Raw genomic sequence first — 18,158 nt, forward strand, 5'->3', positions numbered from 1 at the left:
TCTATTAGGATTTTCTTCCTAATACACCTAGATGCATGAATCTTTATCATTGTGATTACATGGCTCGACAGCAGAAGTCGATCTGTAGAACAAAGCTTTCTGTTTAATGGGGATCTGCAATTATTAGAACTGAAAATTATATCTGTACATATCTATATCAAAAGGTAGCTCTATTTCAAGGTAATAGGCCTCGTGAGCATTCATTGTGGTTTTTCTCCACTATTTTTCATATTTCCTTATTCTTCATTCTCTTCCATTGCTACCAAATAAGACACAATCTAAGAAAGAGTGGGCAAACATCTAACCTTACCTCCATGCAGAGGACAGCACTGAGACCCAGGGAAGTAAAGATGATTTGCTTAAGATCACTCATTGAGGAAGCTACTGATCCATTTCTTCAATGAAAAAGTCATTCATTGGGAATTGATAGCCAAGGAAAATGGGGAGGTGATAGGAGAGCGGCTGCTCGGTGTTGGAAGGATGGTGGAAACTTAGAACTTTCTGACTCCAAGACTAGTCTTCAATGTACTATGCCAACTTGCTGGAAGTGAGAAAGAAGAACATTGTAGGTACAAAGGAGAGATAGGACATTCTTGTAACAGAAACCAGAAATCATGGCTGGAAACAGAGTATGCTATAGGGAGCTCTGTGTAATTAGTTTGAGTTTGTAGTTACACTAAGGGAAATGGGGGATCAATGAAGCTTTTTCTTTTCTTTTTTGTTTTTTTAGGTTTTTGCAAGGCAGTGGGGTTAAGTGACTTGCCTAAGGCCACACAGCTAGGTCATTACTTAGTGTCTGAAGTCGAATTTGAACCCAGGTCCTCCTGACTTCAGGGCCGATGCTCTATCCACTGTGCCACCCAGCTGCCTGAGGACCCCGAGGAAAGTGTCTGGCAATTTGAAGAAACCAGAGAAGTCCCCTCTCTGCAGAATGAGCCAAATTAAAGCCCTGAGACTGGACCTTCGGCTTTTTATTGCTCAGGTCCATGGCATCTTTGGGGGCACCCCTTGAGGGTTAGAAATAGGGGCAAGGAGAGGAGATGGGCAGGGAAGGAAGCAGAGCTGAGAAGGCGCATGGCCAGGACGAGCCCCCCTCAATTCCCCGGCCGGCCACAGGCACTCACTAAGTGAGCCGGCTTTGCCCATTGTGAGACTCCCTGGAAAGAAGTTGGGAGCTGCCAGCCTTGGAGGGGAGACAGGGCACAGGCAGCGAGGTGCCTGGGAGAAGGTTTAGAGGCTGGCTGAGGACTGGGGGGGGGTCACTAACACGGCCCCCCGCTTCGGCTGGGAACTCCCGGCATGAGAAGGGCCCTCTGGCAGAGGGGAGGTGGGTGCCACTGTCCTCCCAGGCCTGGACCCCCTCTGCGCCCCCCACAGGAAGTGGCTTCTCTTCTGGGTGATCCGCACCCCGAAAGAGGCACGAGGGGGGCGGCTGGCCTCGTTCAGATGCCGCCGCTGGGCCCCCCACCCGCCGGGCTTCTCCCTTTGGGGGCGCCGGGGCTTCCCGGAGGGGACCGCCCCGCCCCCCGCCTTTCTGCTCCTGGGAGCCGCTGGGAGGAAGAGGAGGGGGAGGAGGAGGAGGGGAGGAGGAGGAGGGGGAGGAGGAGGGGAGGAGGAGGAAGGGGAGGAGGAGGAGGAGGAGGGGGAGGAGGAGGAAGGGGAGGAGGAGGAGGGGAGGAGGAGGAGGGGGAGGAGGAGGAGGGGAGGAGGAGGAAGGGGAGGAGGAGGAGGAGGAGGGGGAGGAGGGGGGGGAGGAGGAAGGGGAGGAGGAGGGGGCCCCGGCGGGCCCGCCCCTCCCCGCAGCGCATGCTCGGCGCGCTCCCCGGCCCCCTCCTCCCCTGCTCCCGGCGCCCCCGCCCCCAGTCCGGGCGGCGAGCCGAGCCGGAGCAGCCGCGGCGGCGGAGCGGAGCCGGGCGGAGCGGACTCGGGCCCCGGAGACTCGGGCCCCGGCCCCGGCCCCGGCCCGCAGCATGGCGCCCTGGCTGCAGCTCTGCTCCTTCTTCTTCACCGTCCACGCCTGCCTCAACGGCTCGCGGCTGGCCGTGGCCGCGGGGCCGGGCCGGAGGGGGCCGCCGGGGGACACCTGCGGCTGGAGGGTCAGTGGGGCCCGGGGGGGGCGGGGAGTGAAGATGGGGGGGCCGGGGGGGCAGCTGCGCCTCCAGGATCAGTGCGGTCCCGGGGGCCGGGGGGGCGGGGGGGCACCTGCGGCCGGAGGGTCAGTGGGGCCCGGGGGGGGCCGGGGAGTGAATATGGGGGGCCGGGGGGGGCACCTGTGTCTCCAGGATCAGTGCGGCCGGAGGGTCAGTGGGGCTCGGGGGGGCCAGGGAGTGAAGGGGGGTCGGGGGGGGCCGGGGGGCACCTGCGGCCGGAGGGTCGGTGCCACCTGGGAGGGGGAAAGGGGGTGAAGGTGGCCGAGGGGGGGGACACTTGGGGCTGGAGGCTCAGTGGGGCCCGGGGGGGGCCCGGGAGGGCCCCGAGTCTGCCCCCGCCAGCCGGCCCCAGGGCGCACAGGTGCCTTGGGTGGGAGGCCGGGGGCTTTCCCACGGGCCCCTGCACCCCTGCACCCCGGCCCCGGCTCCCGGGATGAAAGGGGCCGCCGGAAGCCCGGGCTTTGTGCTGCTAATGAGGCGAGGGGGCGGGGGGCGCCGTTTGCCCCCTGCCCCGCACCTTTTGTCGCGGGAGGGAGGGAGGGAGCCCCCCCCGGCCCCGCTGGGGCTCTGGGCACAGCTGTCTGGCGGCTCGTTTAGGGGTTCCCTCCCCTTTCTCAGGCTGTGTTTGGGGGGAGTCCCCGGCCCCCTGCGCGCCCCCCTCCCCACTGCTCGGCTGTGGCCTTGGTTCCGGTCTGGGGCTCTTTAAAGCCGTCAAGTCTTTGCTGCTGCCGCCGGCGGCTCGGCGGGGGGCGGGGGGCGGGGGGCGGGGTGGCCGAGGGGAGGGAAGCCCCTAGCCTTGGGAGCCCTTCCCCTGCTGCTCGGCCCCCTCCCTGCCTGGACCCCGGAGGCCACCGGGCCCCCCCCGCCCTGGGGACCCCCCCTTTGATAGTTCGGAGTGCCCAAGATCCCAGTTGAAAGCAGGTCGCGTTCTCCGAGGTCTGCCCGTCCGAGCCTCTGGTTTGAGAGATGTGGAAACTGAGGCTTCCAGAGTTCCGAGGATGCTGGAGCGGGCGGGTTCCCAGGCCTCCTCTCCGAAACTGGCTCTAGACGTCCCCAGGAGAACCTGAAGGGGGCTGGGTCGATGGCCAAGGTCTTCCTCACTAGCCCCCGGAACTTCCCCAAGACCCCTGTCCCCCTCCTGCCTCCCACGGTTCCCTGCCCCCGTTCCAGGAATGGGTGCACCCCAGGATGGAGTTTCTGACTTGGTTTCTTGTGATCTCCCTTTCCCGGGGTCCCAGCGCCTCGGCTGGCTCCCCAGCAGGCCCTGAGGTCCACTTTGATGCCACCCCCCACTTCCCAGGACCTCACTGGCCTGGGGGAGGGATATGCCAGGGGAGATGTTCCTTGGTGGTGGTGGTGGCTGGTAGTTTGGAAGATGAACAGGGGACAGATGCAGAAGAGAGGGCAGGAACAAAGAGGAGATGCCGCTGTTAGGGAGCTGGGGCCAACACTTTTCTCTGGCTACATTTTACCTTTGGAGGTTGCTTGGTCCTTATGTAAGAAGACCCAAACAGTATCACAGGACTAGAGACGTGTTAGAGTGTGTCCAACAGCGGCTGAGCTGCCCAGGACCCGCTCAGAATGTTCCCCACAAGTCAGGCACAGATAGTCCTTGTGAACACCTGGGGTGGATTCCCTAAATTTTTGCTTCTCACATTTCTTTTGAGCTTCTTTCATTCTGTCTTGCTCCTAGAGCACAGCCGCCTCTTGGATGAGGGCATGCCATCCTGGGCGGTCCTGTGCTGATGGCTCCCCTGCTTCAAAATCAATTCCAAAGTCCTTAAAAGAGACCTCAAGCGTGTCCGTTTGGAAGTAAGGGGGCCATGACAGGCCTTCGTCTGCCTTCATCTTCTCATTTCATCTTTAGCTAAAGTCAGTGCCATCAGTAATCCTTCCATGCCACTTTCTACCTTCCATGCTACCTTTTACTACTGCCCTAATTAAAAAACAAAACCAAAGGCCCAACCAGACAGAGAGAGCAGTGGATCCATTTAAAGGCTTCTCAAACTCACCAAGAGTTGTCTTTCTCATGACTCACATTTCTAGGGTACTTGAAGGCTTTTAAAATATTTCTCCCGAAATGACCACATTAGTAAAGGCAGCATGAATGATTCATACTAAATAATTAAATGGTTCTCATTCCCAGTCTGTAGACAGGGAAACGACTTCAGAGATGAAATCCAACAATCCACACATACAAATTTATTTATAAGGACCTGCTGGGGAGACAAGTGAAAAGTGAAACAACCCCTAAACCCAAGGAGTTTATATTCTAACGGCAAGTAACTCAATCAGTAGCTTGCTTCTAGGAAACATTAGAACTGGCAGTGGGACCCAGATTTTTCCCCCCTCAGATACACACAGGGACAGCTGGGTGAGAGTGTTGCAACTGGAATCAGAAAAGACTCCTCTTCCTGAGTTCAAATCCAACCTTAGTCATTTACCAGCTGGGTGATCCTAGGCAAGGAGCCCAGGTGTCTTTGCCTCAGTTTCCTTTTCATAAAATGAACTGGAGAAGGACATGGCAAACCATGCCAGTATTGCCAAGAAAATCCCCAAATGGGTCAGTGAGAGTTGGAAAGGACTGTAATGGCTGAAAAACACTAGCAAGTATTTAGGGAGGGGAAGCAGTGTGGTATAGTGGTGAGTACTGAACTTAGGAGTCACCAGCAGGAATTCTTGACCCAGATGGAGCATTTTATCAATGCTTTTCTTTCTTTGGTTTATTCTAACTCCCTCATGTCCTTCCCCACATGGAGAGATTTGCTCCAGTGTATGAGTGTGCCACTCCCTGAGTGGGGATATTGAGACTGTTCCCCAAGTTTTGCTTCCTAAGATTTTTTTGTAATCAATAGTTTATAATCTTTCTGTTATAGTCATTATAAGCAAAATAGATTATTATCCTTACGTTGAAGTCACTATGATCAATATAGATCGGCAGATGATCGGCACTATGATCAATATAGGTCATAGTAATTTTTAAGCATTTATGCTGTGGCATGTCAGCACTATACTAAAAGTTTTATATTTGAAAAGAGACCAGTGTAGGAAGCTATAGAATAAGGAAGGGAAACTCTGTATTGAGTCTCCTGTAAAATTGGGGGCCTCTAACCCCTTGAGTATAAAATCATAGCAGAAGTCTGTTTGTGAATCAGCTACATATTGTTTTATTAGCAGGTGTTCATGAACCTTCTAGAAAGTGTCCTGACCTCCTTTTAGAGGTGTAAGAAAGAAGCAGAGGGGAGACAAGACTTATCTGAGATCATACAGGCAACAATCAAACAGAAACCCATAAAAATCTATACTATTGACATTTATACAAATGGAAAAAATAACACTTTTTTGGACAAGGCAATGGGGTTAAGAGACTTGCCCATAGGGGACAGCTAGGTGGCACAGTGGATAGAGCACTGGCCCTGGAGTCAGGAATACCTGAGTTCAAATCCAGCTGTGTGGCCTTGGGCAAGCCGCTTAACCCCCCACTGCCTTGCAAAAAAAAAACCTAAAAAAAAGAGACTTGCCCAAGGTCATACAGCTAATAAGTAAGTATTAAGTGTTTTGAGACTGGATTTGAACTCAGGTTCTCCTGACTCCAGGACCAGTATTCTATCCACTGCACTACCTAGGTGTCCCTAAAAATGACATTTTTTTTGCAAGTATCTGCGCCACCTACCCGCCCACCAAAAATGATATTTTTAACAAGATAATAGAATAATAGAAATAAAATCTTATTTGCTCCATCCCTTTCTGAATTTTTCTGGGTACTTGGGAGAGTTTGTTGTTCTTAATAATCATCTAAATTCCTTCAATCAGAGAACTGAATTTGGAATTAGAAGACCTGAGTTTAAATCCAGTTACGGGGGTTCCCTTGGACCACCCCCACTCTAGCCCCCCCTTAGTTTCCTCATTTGTAAAATGAACTATTAGAGTCTCTAGTTTCAGAGCTCACCTCAAGCATGAAACTCTTCCTGCTCCCTGGCAGCTGTTAGCACACCCAGTCTACCCCCAATCACCCCTGGTATTTATGAGGAAAATACTTAAGAGCGTCCCCAAAAGGCTTCGTTTGATCTTAAGTGTTAATAGTTTAAAACTGCTCTAAGTTTTGGGGCCTCTTTATATATAGACAGGTTGTCTTCCTTAGGAAAATAGAATCACTTTGAGGGACTGTTTTCATCTTTGTTTCCGCAGCACAGTGCCTGGTACAACATAGGCACTTTTTAATGTTTTTTGATTTTAAGAGAAATCTTTTTTTCAAAAGAGTTTTAGAACTTGTAGTCCTCTCCATTAAGACTGTGTCCTTGAAACATCTCTGATTATGGTCCTAATATGAATGTAGCCTTTTTTATGCAAGATAGTGTCCCTGCAAACCTGAGAGAATTGGGGTTAGAGTTGTCTCTATTTAGCATAGAAGAATTAAGACCAATGATTAATGAATAATGATTAGTAACTAATAATTAAGTGATTAGTTAGCATATTTCCAACCCAGGACTTTCTGATTCCAAATCTAGCATTGGTTCCTGTCTAGGCTGCCACTCTACCCACACATTAAACAAAAATTCTAATCCAAATTGTTTTGGTTGGCTTTTTTGCTTCCGTCCGCTTAACTTCTCATTCATTTTCTTGAAAAATATTCCTGTAGGTAATAGCCCAAGTGGCATAATTTGCTAGTAAAAGGAAGGTGTCTGTGTTTCCTTTTTTTTTTTAAATAAAGGTATCGTTGTGAAAAAGTCATCAACACTGAGCAGAGGATTTGCCCTGGTTCAAAACAAGAACCTCCCTGTGGAACAGGTTACAGTAGGTGACCCCAGAGGTCCTGCCCTGCCTGGAGATTCTGTGGGATATGTTGTATTGAATTCTGACCAGGTCAGAAAGGCTGACCTCTCTTCCCTAGTTAGTAAAAGCTGTTGCCTTGTTTCTCTGGCTGGAGCGTGGAACAGCTTGCTGAGCCCTCTCACCCAGTAACCCTTGTTGTGTGATCCACTAATTCTGTTCTGAAGGTGTTTGTTGAGATCCTGTGTTTGTGCACTAATAGTTGCTGTAGAGAGGAAAAAAAGGTAAGAATTGGTTCCTGTCTCTCTTTGAGAATCTTATCATTTCCTTGAAGTAAGATTTCTATAGAGATAGAATATAATTGAGTGCTGAAATGGGTGGGACAGATAATACAGATTTGTGGGAAGTCTGAAAGAGGGGAGGCTAGCCCTGGGTGGTCCCAGAGAAGGGCTAGCAGAAAAGTCAGAGGTTTGAATTCAGGCTTTGCTAGGAGAACCTTGAGCAAAGGACTTCACTTTCCTGGGCTTAGATTTCCTCATCTGTAAAATGAAGGGGTTGGACTGCCTTCAGGAAGAAGTAACTTCCAGATCACTGCAGGACTCCCTGGTATTATGCCTGAATGGGCCGCTTGTCCAGGATGTTGTCTAGGGAATTGTTAGCTGTAGTTTGCATTCAGTGCTCTCCAAGATCCCTTCCATATGTGGAGCCTGAGGCTTTAAAGGAGGAGATAGGCCAGATTATGCCCAGTCTTCACTGATCATGGCTTGGTTAGTGGGAAAGGAAGAGTCCAACTTTGGGCATTGATTCTTTGTAGGTATCATTAAGGGTACAGAGGATAGAGCACTGGGCTTGTAATCAGAAAGACTCTCCTGAGTTCAGATGTGGCCTCAGACCCTTACTAGCTGGGGGCCTCTGGGCAAGTCACTTCAATCTGTTTGCCTCAGTTTCCTCATCTGTAGAATGAAGTAGAGAAAGACATGGCAAACCACTCCAGTATCTTTGCCAAAACAACAGAACCCCAAACAAATGGTACCATTAGGAGGAATTCTAATAATTGTAAACTTTTCAGTATTGTGTCACATATCTCACACCCTAGCCTCTTAACAAGTCAGAATTTATTAAAACATTCTTTGAAGCATTGTTTAAATTTGTTACTAAAGGTTGCTTCCTTCTTGTAGCAGAATGTTAAACCCTTAGGGACCCTTTGGAATTCTTTTCCAGTTTTTACCCTTTAACTATGGGTGTCCCTTTGGGCTCTGTCCTGGGCTCACTTCTCTTCTCCCTTTGTACTGCTTCTTATGATCTCATTTTACCATGGATTTAATGACCATCTCTATGCTGATGATTCTCAAAACTACCTTTCTTAATTGAACTGTATTTTTTTGTCTTCTGCATTTGACTTGCCCGAAGTTGTGGACTTGAAGGATTTGAACTCAGGACCTCAGATTTAAATCCAATAGTCTTTCCATGATACTATATTGCAAATTCAGTGGGAATGAAGTGGATCATCCTAAGAACTGAAATACATTTGTTACAAAGGTGGGGGAAGCCAATAGCAAAAGATACCTTGCATCCCATCTCCAAATGATTAGTCCCTCAGTCATCCCCACTCTGCTTATTTTCAATTCTTACCTGTCTTATTTATTGACCTTTTCCCTGTTGCTTACAAATGTGCCCATGTCTTCCCCTATTCTGAAAAAAAAGAACCCTCATTTGACCCTTTTATTACCATTTACTTCTTCCCTTATCTCTTCTCTTCCTTTATAGCTCAACTGCTAGGAAAACCATCTACACTGGGGCCACCCCCTTCTCTCTTTTCACACTCTTCTAAATCTCTTACAATCTGGCTTCTGACCTTATTCCACCCAAACTAGACTCTGCAAAGTGACCAGTGATCTCATAAATGCCAAATCCAATGGCCTTTACTCTATCCTCATTCTTTCTCTCCACACTCTTTGATATTGTTGGTCACACCTTCTTGATAGTCTCTCCTTTGTAGATTTTCAGGACACCATTCTCTCCTGGTTTTCTCCCCACTGCTCTGTCTGCTCCTTCTGTCTCCTTTTTGGAATTCTTTTCCAGTTTTTACCCTTTAACTATGGGTGTTCCTTTGGGCTCTGTCCTGGGCTCACTTCTCTTCTCCCTTTGTACTGCTTCTTGTGATCTCATTTTACCATGGATTTAATGATGATTTGCAAAACTACCTTTCTTAATTCAGTCTCTTGGTCTCCCATCCTTTCTATAACTGCCTTTCAGACATCTCGGACTGGATTCCAGTATATATCTTTAACTCAATAAATCCAAAACAGAATTTATCTTTTCCCCCTAACTGCTCCCCTCTTCTCCATAACTGAGGGCATCACCATCCTCCCAGTCCCTCAGACTCACAACTTAGAAGTCATCTGAGATTCCTCCCTCTTTCCCGCCCTCTTTCCTATCTGTTGCTGGAGTCTGCTGTTTTCACATCTTCAAATGCACTGCTTCTCTTCTCTGCTCTTGCCATCCCCTGGTAGAGACACTCATCATCTCAAACCTGCACTACTTCAGTAGTAGTAATACTGTAACTACTGTAACTACTGCTCTAGCCTCTGCCCCACTCCAATCCATCCTCCATTCAACCTCTAAAGTGATTTCCTGAAGTGTAGGTCTGACCACGTCTTTAGTGTTTAATGAGCTCCTGGATTAAAATATAAAATGGTTCTTGGCATTCCAAGTCCTTCATATCCTAACCCTCTCCTTCCATTCCAAGTCTTCTTTCACTTCACTCCTTAACAGGCACTCTTCCATCCAGTGACACTAGCCTTCTGAGACACTCCATCTCAGCTCTGGGCAATTTCTTTGGCTATCTCCCAAGCCTGGAAAGCTCTCACTCCTCTGATCTGATTAATGATCTCTTTGGCTTCCTTTTACTTCCAGCTAAAATACTATCTTACTGGAAGCTTTCCGCTACCCATCTTAATTTAAGTGCCTTCCCTTTTCATTATTTCCTATTTATCTTATATATACATACATACGTATCTATCTATCTATCTATCTATCTATCTATCTATATCTTGCATCATATATATGTTTGCATGTTGTCTCCCTCATTACAGGGACTGTTTTTTGCCTCTTTTTGAATCCTCAGCTCTTAGCACAATGTTCAATATTAGCACAAGATAGAATTAGCACAAGATAAATGTTTTTTGATTGATTGAATCATGGAGCTGAAATGGCTCTCAATGGTCATCTCATCCAATCCCTGAGCCTCTGATTTACAAATGATGAAACGGAGTGTCTTATCCAGGCTTACAAGTCACTATTTAAACCAAATCCTCACTCTCCAGACTCAGTGTACTCTTTCCCATATGCCACTCTGGAGAGAATAATTATACTAAAGATAGCCACCTTCTTGGTGAAGTCCCCATTTCTCACTTGAAAACAAAAATGCTTCTTTTGCACAGGTCAAGAACCAAGATAGCACTCTAAACAAAACCCAAGTTCCAGTTGGTTAAACTTCAGGGCACTTGAGAAAAAAGTCTGGTCCAAGAATAGTCTCTTGGCTGGAGGCCCAGAGGAATTTTATTCAATTTTGAATTGGATTTGTTTTCATTCATTGAAAGCTCATCGCTCTAACAGCAGACATTTGGTTCTTTGAATTGGGTAAACAAGTGTTTTTGCCCTGCTAGCTGCCAGCAGGCTGCCTGGGGTTGCCTTCCTGGCAGTCAGTGAAAGATACCTTGGTGCCTCCAGACACATTTCCAGGAAATGATTCTGCCATATGCATTGATACCTTCCTGCTAGTCTTTCCCCTTTCAGCCATCATCCCAGTGGCCTCCTCCCCCTCCACCTTTTCCCAGCAGTCCCACCCTTTTTCTTTGAAAAGATCTGCAAAAGAGAGAAATTCCTGAAAGTCCAAAAAAAAAAAGGAGCCATTGCTAGCTTAGCCTTCTGGAGCTGGAAGGGACCCTACAGCTCTTCTCTTTCAGCCCCCTCCTTTTTCCATAGGAGTCCTATGGGTCCAGAGTGTGAGGAGTTGAGGATTTTTCTAGTCTGGGATTTGTTGGAGATGCTTTTTTTTTTTTTTTTACATTTGTTTCTTTTATTCTTTTCCATGGAATCATAAAGCCTATGCCTTTATTGTTTGTTATAGTCCTCTCTCCCATCTTGGTGAGCCTCACCTGAATCTTTGCTACTGAAATTTGCTGCTGCTGAGGTCAAACTGTCCTGATCCATCATCTCCCTCCTGCCCCTTGTATCCATGGACTGATGACTGGGCATCTGGAAACTGCTTTGTTTTAGAGATCTCTAGAATTCATTTAGAAGGTTTTTCAGAGACTTTCTAGGCCAACCAATTCATCCCTGAGAAAGATCCACTGAGTGGGCAGCCGCTACCTCCCGAGACCATTTATTCCACTTTTGCATCCTCCAATTGTTAGCAGGTTTCCCCCATATCCAGCCTAGTTTTGCAGTCTCCACCGATGGTCCCTAACATTGCCTCGGGGACCAAGCTGAGGCCGGCTACAGGCCTCCTCTAAACTTGAGTTCTGTTTGGCCCTAAACACCATGGAAAAAAAGTCCCAGTTTGGTGAATCCTTTCACCATGCAAGTGTTATCCTAATTCCCCAAGGTTTAGCCTCGTGCTTTCAAGCTTCCTCTCTCTGCTAACCACAGATGGCCCAAGATCTTCCCAGTTGTAAGTCTCTTATAAACTTTTAAGGGCCTCCTTTCCTAAACAAACACTTGGGAGCAGCGGCTCTGTTTCCGATGGGCCAGCTTTGCCATTTCTTGCGAGCTTAACTGGCCTGACCCGTTTTGGAGATTGTCTTCCCTGCGTCGTATTTCTCTTGGCTTCCGTGTCGTTTTGAATAGACTCGACATACTATGAAGTGACCGATGGCCCCTGTGACACATTGTCTGCTCTGGGGCAGGGCCGTCTTTGAAGTCCTACCCTGTAGGAAGTAAAGAGACTATTGGCTCTATTAAAATTCCTCGGCATTTCCTCTGTGTAACCACAGGCCACTTCCCCTCTGCCACTCTAAACACTGCAGGGACACTCACTGATGGAAAAGGCACCGGCTCTGGGGCAGCCCTGCCCTGCTTAGGGTAGTGGAAAGTTAGAGCAAAGGGACTAGGTGAAGGGACGGGGCTTGGGATCCTCCTCACACTGGCCCCCGCTGGAAAGCGATGGATGGAATGGTTTTCTAGCAAAGGGATCTAGAACCAAACAAGTGCGGCTTTTGTTTTGCTTTGTTCTGTTTTTCCTCCTGCAGCTTTCTTGGCGCTCCTTGACTTCCTACCAGCAGAAGCTCCCCCAGATGCAGTCTCCTGGCCGGGGCAGGAAGGGGGAGCCGGGAAGAAGCGGGGGTTCCCTTCCCGGGGCCATTTCGGCTCCTGAGCTCGCTTCCCTTGCACTTTTCCTCCACTTGGCCCAGCCTCTGGGGTCCACTTAGGACGGCCGAGCCGGCCGGCCCCGCTTACTTCAGTCTCACTAAGGAAATCTCTTCAGGCTCCCCCAGGGGATGCTTTCTTCAATGCCCCGCAGATCGGAACACCAGGCCGGAAACTTCAAAAACATAATAACGAGGCTGAAAATTGAACCTCCAAATCCTTGCTTGGGTACTCTCTGGTGGGGGTCTGAACTGCTTAATGACTATAATTTCTGAGGGAGTTTTTTTTTAATGTGTTTGGACCATGGATGCAATATATTTTTAAAGAAAGGGATAAAAATGGCTTCTTTTTTCCCCTTAGAAATGTCAATTAACCTCATTCCTTGGTAATGTTAGCTGAATGTAAATTGTAGCTAATTAAAGGTGCAACTTTTAGAGGGGATACTTAATGGGTACCAGCTGTCTATTCTAATAAATCACTTGAAAGATGGTAAAACAACGGTTTGATGTAAACACTTAATTCACCTCTAAAGCTGAAATTTCCTGTTAGGTTTTTTTCTGATTCATTAGACTAAATTAAAACTATATTGGCTGCATATATCTGAGAAACCCAGTTTAATTTGAAATAATCTCATCAGTGCACAAACAGCCCTTCTGTTTCACTGCTTAACAGTTTAGCAGCTGCTTTAAAACTGAGTAAGGGCTGCTAAGTATTTTCAGTGAAGTTAGACAAATTTTCTTTTCCTTTTTCCCTACTTCCCTTGCAGATAGTGTCCCAGATTAGTCAAGCCTTTTATGGCTTCCCCCTTAAAATTATAGTATTGTTGGTAAACTCAAAACAGAACAATGCCAACCTGGCCTGTCTGTGTTTAAAGGGACTCAGAAATTCTTTAGCTTTAATTAAAATGTTTAGATTGATATTTATCTTTCACACTTAAAAATGAATACTTGAATTGTGTTCCTTTGAAATCACTCAGGATTAGAATTTAAATATAGCCCCTTATAATTGAACATGCAGTTTATCCTCCCCCCCCATCAGGTTTAAACAGTTCTCCTGGTTTTTTGTTTGTGCCTTATTTCTATCTCTAATTATAATTTTTTAAAAGGCATAGTTCATTTCCCTTAAATTTCCTACCTGAAGCATTTTCAGTTTGTAAGAGTTTATTAGACTAAAAGGAGGATTTCCTTGGGTGCTTCTGGAATGGAGAGTGGCATTTCATTTAAAAGGACCATATGGGCTAGAAACCATTTCCCCATGACTTTAATCTGTCCAGGTGATTCCTGGTCTTCTCTCCTGGAACAATCCCCCTTTATCCAAAGAGAATGTTGTGCAATCAAGACCAAATGTTTAAACCAAAACAACAAAAATGTCCAAACTAGACTTTCCCTTACATTATTGCCAGATGCACTTCCTAGGCAGCATTCTCTTGGGACTGCCAGAACCCTTTTCTCTACTTTCTTTCAGGACAATGGGACCAGGAGCTTGAGAATAGTGACTTTCCCCAAAAGGGGTTTCTTTAATAAACCAACATGTTTATTTTAGGCTGAGGGAACCCAGAGACCTGGAAGTGAGTAACAACAGCTGACTTTTGTTTGGCACTTTAATATTTGCAAAGGGCTTTCATATACATGGCTAGATAAGCCCTGCACAGCAAGGAGGGCCTTGCTATAAGGGATTATCCCTTTTTGACAGATGAGGAAACAAAGGCTTAGAATTGTTGGGTTACTTGCACATGATTATACAGCTAGTGAGGATCAGAGGCAGCATCTCAACCTAGGTCTTCCTGACTCCTTTGGGTCATAGATTTAGATGTAAAGAACTTTAGAAATCATCTAGTCAGAGATTAGAAAATAGTCTGAGGAAGGATTTGAACTCAGATCTTTTGGACTCCAAATCCATAATAATAACCTGCTGCTTCTCCCAAGTTTAAATTTTCATAGTATTTAGAAAACATCATTTTGCAGACATTGTGCTAACCACTAGGGATACAAAAAAAAGGTAAAAATCACATTCCCTCCCCTCAAAGAGCTCACATTCTAATGGGATATCATAGAAGATAGAGACAAAGAGTAGAGGAAAGGAAAAGGAAATCTCAGGAAAGGCTCATTGGAGAAGGTGAGGTTTTATCTGAAATTTGAAAGAATCCAGGGAAGCTGGGAAGTCAGGAGACAGAGAGGAAAAAGAAGTACATTCTAGGATCCAGGGTAGTCATTCAGAAAAAGTACAAGGAGACCTGGAGGGGTTCCCAAGAGGCTCTCCAGATGGATCCCCTCATTTTGCAAAGGCCCAAGGGAGTTAAGGGCCCCAAGGCAACTCAGTCGGTAAGCTGCAGAGTGGGAATCTGACCCTAGGTCTCCTGTAGGTCAAACCAGGAAGGTATTAACCCAGTATGATATGTATAAGGTTGAGGCCCCGGAAGATAAAAACAAACAAGCAGCCATCCTTATGAAAATATATGTGTAGAATAGACAGAAAAAAATTAGACAAATTGGGGAAGTAATTATTGTTCTAAATTTGCAGTTCATTTCAACAAACTTTTTTCAAAGGTTCTGGAGTCTGAGGGACATTTACAAGTCAAATGGAGTGTGGGGATGACAGACAAAAAGAGCCTGATGGGCATTGTCTCATAGACCTCCTTGGGGAGAGAAGCCCCCCCTTCCTAAGTCCATTCCACTATCTGGGCTGCTGGGTTTCTTGACTTAAACCCTTAGCTTGTAGCTTCTGCCCATTGTACCTTAACTGAGCATCTCCAACCCCCCCCCCCCTTTTTTTCTGGCAAGGCAAATGGGGTTAAGTGACTTGCCCAAGGCCACACAGCTAGGTAATTATTAAGTGTCTGAGGCTGGATTTGAATTCAGATCCTCTTGACTCCAGGGCCAGTGCTCTATCCACTGCACCACCTAGCCACCCCAAAATCCCTTTTTCTTGAGACTGCCCTTCATATACTTCTGGCCATTTATCAAGGATACCCTTGAACCCTAGTTTCTTCAACCCATTCTCATGTGGTTTTCGACAGCCCAGTTTTCTTCTCTGTATCAAATCGGGCATCTTGAACTGAATGAAGTCCCTAGATGAGGTCTGAACAAGCAAAGGACAGTGGGACTATGGCCAGAATAAAGACTTATACTTTATTTGATGGGTAGTGAGGGACAACTGAAGGTTTTTGAGTAGAGAAGTGAGGAAGTCCTCACTTACGCATTGGGAAGATCATGTGGTGATGTGTAGGCCAGGTTGGAGCATAGAGAACCTGCAACTCCAGAATTAAACAGGAAGGATCCTGGAAAGTCCACCGATTCTAACTTTGCCATGTTATGAATAAGGAAATGAAGGCAAAGAGAGAGATAAAGCAATTAATAGGCATCAGAGGCACAATTCAAGCTTGATTCCAAATCCAATAGTCTTTTCATTAGTCCTTTGGTTTTTTTGGACTTTGTAATATTCAAGTGGAAGGTCCCTATCCTGGTTTTTGGTAATGACAGAAATACTTGTGATTTTCATGAATTTATTTGGCATTGTACTACTGAAGTTAATTATTAAATGATCAGTAAACTAGAGGAAAGATGAGATGGATTTGTAGAGCTCATATCCTGTCATTAGGTAGCTAGTTAGTTGTGAGACTGGACAAGTCACTTCTCTGTAAGCCTCAGTTGACTCATGTGTAAAAGGAATGTAATAGCACCTGCCTCACAGGGTTTCTGTAAGGACCAAATGAGATCATATATGGAAAGTGTTCCAAGTATTAGGCATAATATAAATTATTCATGATAAAAGTGGATATTGATGAGATGTGGGGGGCCCAGATATCTGAAAGAGGAAAGGCTCAAAGTTGACTTTGGGATTGCAGCCCCACTGGGAAGATGAGGTGGTCACTAACAAAATAAAAGCACTTGAGGGGAAGGGAAGATGATAAGTGAGTTGTTTGGGATGTGTTGAATTTTGGTGGTGTTGGTAGAGCTATGGCCCCTGATTTGGTATTCTTTGAGCGTGTGGAAAGGGGGGAACTAGTTCACTCTGGTGAGGGATGGACTGGTGGAGTTCCTTGCCTTAAGAAAAGAGATGGAAGAGTGGAGATTTTGTAGGGAGAGGAGAGGGATAGCTATGTTAAAGGAGGGGAAAGGAGAATCAGTCAGCATGGATTCATTAAGGGGATGAATTCATGCACTGGGAAAAATCAAATACACAAATAAAAGAGTCCTGTCCTAGGGGCACTTAGTCCTGATTAGGTTCTTCACAGGTGCCAGATTCCCTCAACCGGCCCCTTTTCCTGAAACCTCACCCATCCACATCTCTACTTCCCAAAGCTGTTGCCTTCAAGAGGCCCATCTCTTCCAGGGAACCTCCTGACTGAAAGTCATGATTTCCCCATAATACAAGATCTGAACCTCTCTCTACTGAGGATCCTAGGTTTTCTTTAGAACTTTGCCCCATCATCATCTTCTCTGGAACCTTTTCTTCATCCCTTCTCCCCTTCACCCTATTTAATCTTGTACGTATTTTGTCTGCCTTCATGTTGTCTCTCCCAAATATACAGAATCTCTTTAAGGACGTTTGTTCTTTGTATCCAGATCATCTGCTGTAAGATCTGGCCAATATTAAGTGTTGATTGGATTAGAAAATGACTTTTTTTGTCTTTGTATCAGTGTCTTGAATGATATCTGCCACACAGGAGCTTATTGAGTAATTAACCCATTCCACCTTATACTTATGCATAAAATGTAATGCTGATTAATTTCCTTCATTTAGTCTGAGCTCCTTGAGAGCAGAGATTATATTTTATTTCCTTTTTTGAGTTTAGGGTCTTGTGATAGTTTCCCCATAAATGTGTGTTTCCATTTTCTTGAATGAAGGACTGGGTTACAGTCAGTGATGGCCAGACTAAGGAGTTTGGAGTTATTCTGAAATAAGGAGACCCTTGCCTGAAGATTTGGCAACAGAAGAAAGACATGATAACAGGAGAAAAAAACTTTTTTAAACCACAGAAAACCAACAATACATCCTGCTAAAATACTAGAGTTTTCTCTGAAATAATAGAGAGTGCATGTGTGTGTGTCTGTGTGAGTCTGTGAGAGAGAAAAAGACTCTACCTCCTATCCAGAGTCTTCTGTACTAATCATTTTTGTCCTTCATTCTTGAAGACATTACCAGGGAGGTGAAACTATGACAAGCACATGAATTGGATTTGAGTGAGGGGGAGCTGGGCTAAGTCACCTGACTCACTTTCTCCTCCAGGGCCAGTTGGGTCTAGTGGCCAGATCTGAATTAGGATGATTTGAGATGGGCCTGAATGTGAGGCAATCAGGGTGAAATGACTTGCCCAAGGTCACATCGCTAGTAAAAGGCAAGTGTCTGAGGCTGGATTTGCACTCCCATCCTCCTGACCCCAAGGCCAGTGCTCTATCCACTGCACCACCTTCTAATAATGATTCGAAAGAGCCTCATTGGTCCTTGGACCTCTTGGCAGCGCAGTGGAAAGAACAACGGCTTTGACATCAGACAACTTAGCTGTGTGATCTTTGGCAAGTCACTGTCTTTTCCGATTTCTCAGTTTCTTCTTCTGTAATGTGAGCGGGCTGGACCAGATGGCTGCCCCCTCCCCCGCATCTCTTCCAGCTCTGTTCTGTGATCCTATAATCCTTGCATAGTAACTGCCAAAGACAATGTATATCAAGATGTGGGCAGGTGCTGGGCAAGCTACTGGCTGCTCTAACTAGGAATTTCTGACCCTGAGGCAATTCATTTTTTTGTTGGTGGTGTTATGGTAGAAACCAAGCAGCTTGCTATTTAATTTTCAAATACAAAAGTGGAAAGAGAACTATTAGAGATGATAGAGGTACCTGGAAAATCCTCAGCTAATTGAATGTCTGAAAT

General features: G+C 46.4%; 1 protein-coding gene across 2 annotated transcripts in view; it reads left to right on the forward strand.

Annotated features, from left to right (window-relative positions):
* The first annotated feature begins 1,967 nt into the window (after positions 1-1,967).
* The window catches only part of IL17RD (interleukin 17 receptor D), a 78,599-nt gene continuing 62,408 nt past the window's right edge, over positions 1,968-18,158 (forward strand). For both annotated transcript variants that reach the window (XM_074199127.1, XM_074199128.1), the window contains exon 1: positions 1,968-2,096. In XM_074199127.1, the coding sequence (XP_074055228.1) occupies positions 1,971-2,096 (126 nt within the window). In that variant the 5' untranslated portion in view covers positions 1,968-1,970. The remainder of the gene's footprint in view (positions 2,097-18,158) is intronic.

This window comes from Macrotis lagotis, chromosome 8 (assembly GCF_037893015.1).
Source record: "Macrotis lagotis isolate mMagLag1 chromosome 8, bilby.v1.9.chrom.fasta, whole genome shotgun sequence".
In the NCBI taxonomy this organism is placed as follows: domain Eukaryota; kingdom Metazoa; phylum Chordata; class Mammalia; order Peramelemorphia; family Peramelidae; genus Macrotis; species Macrotis lagotis.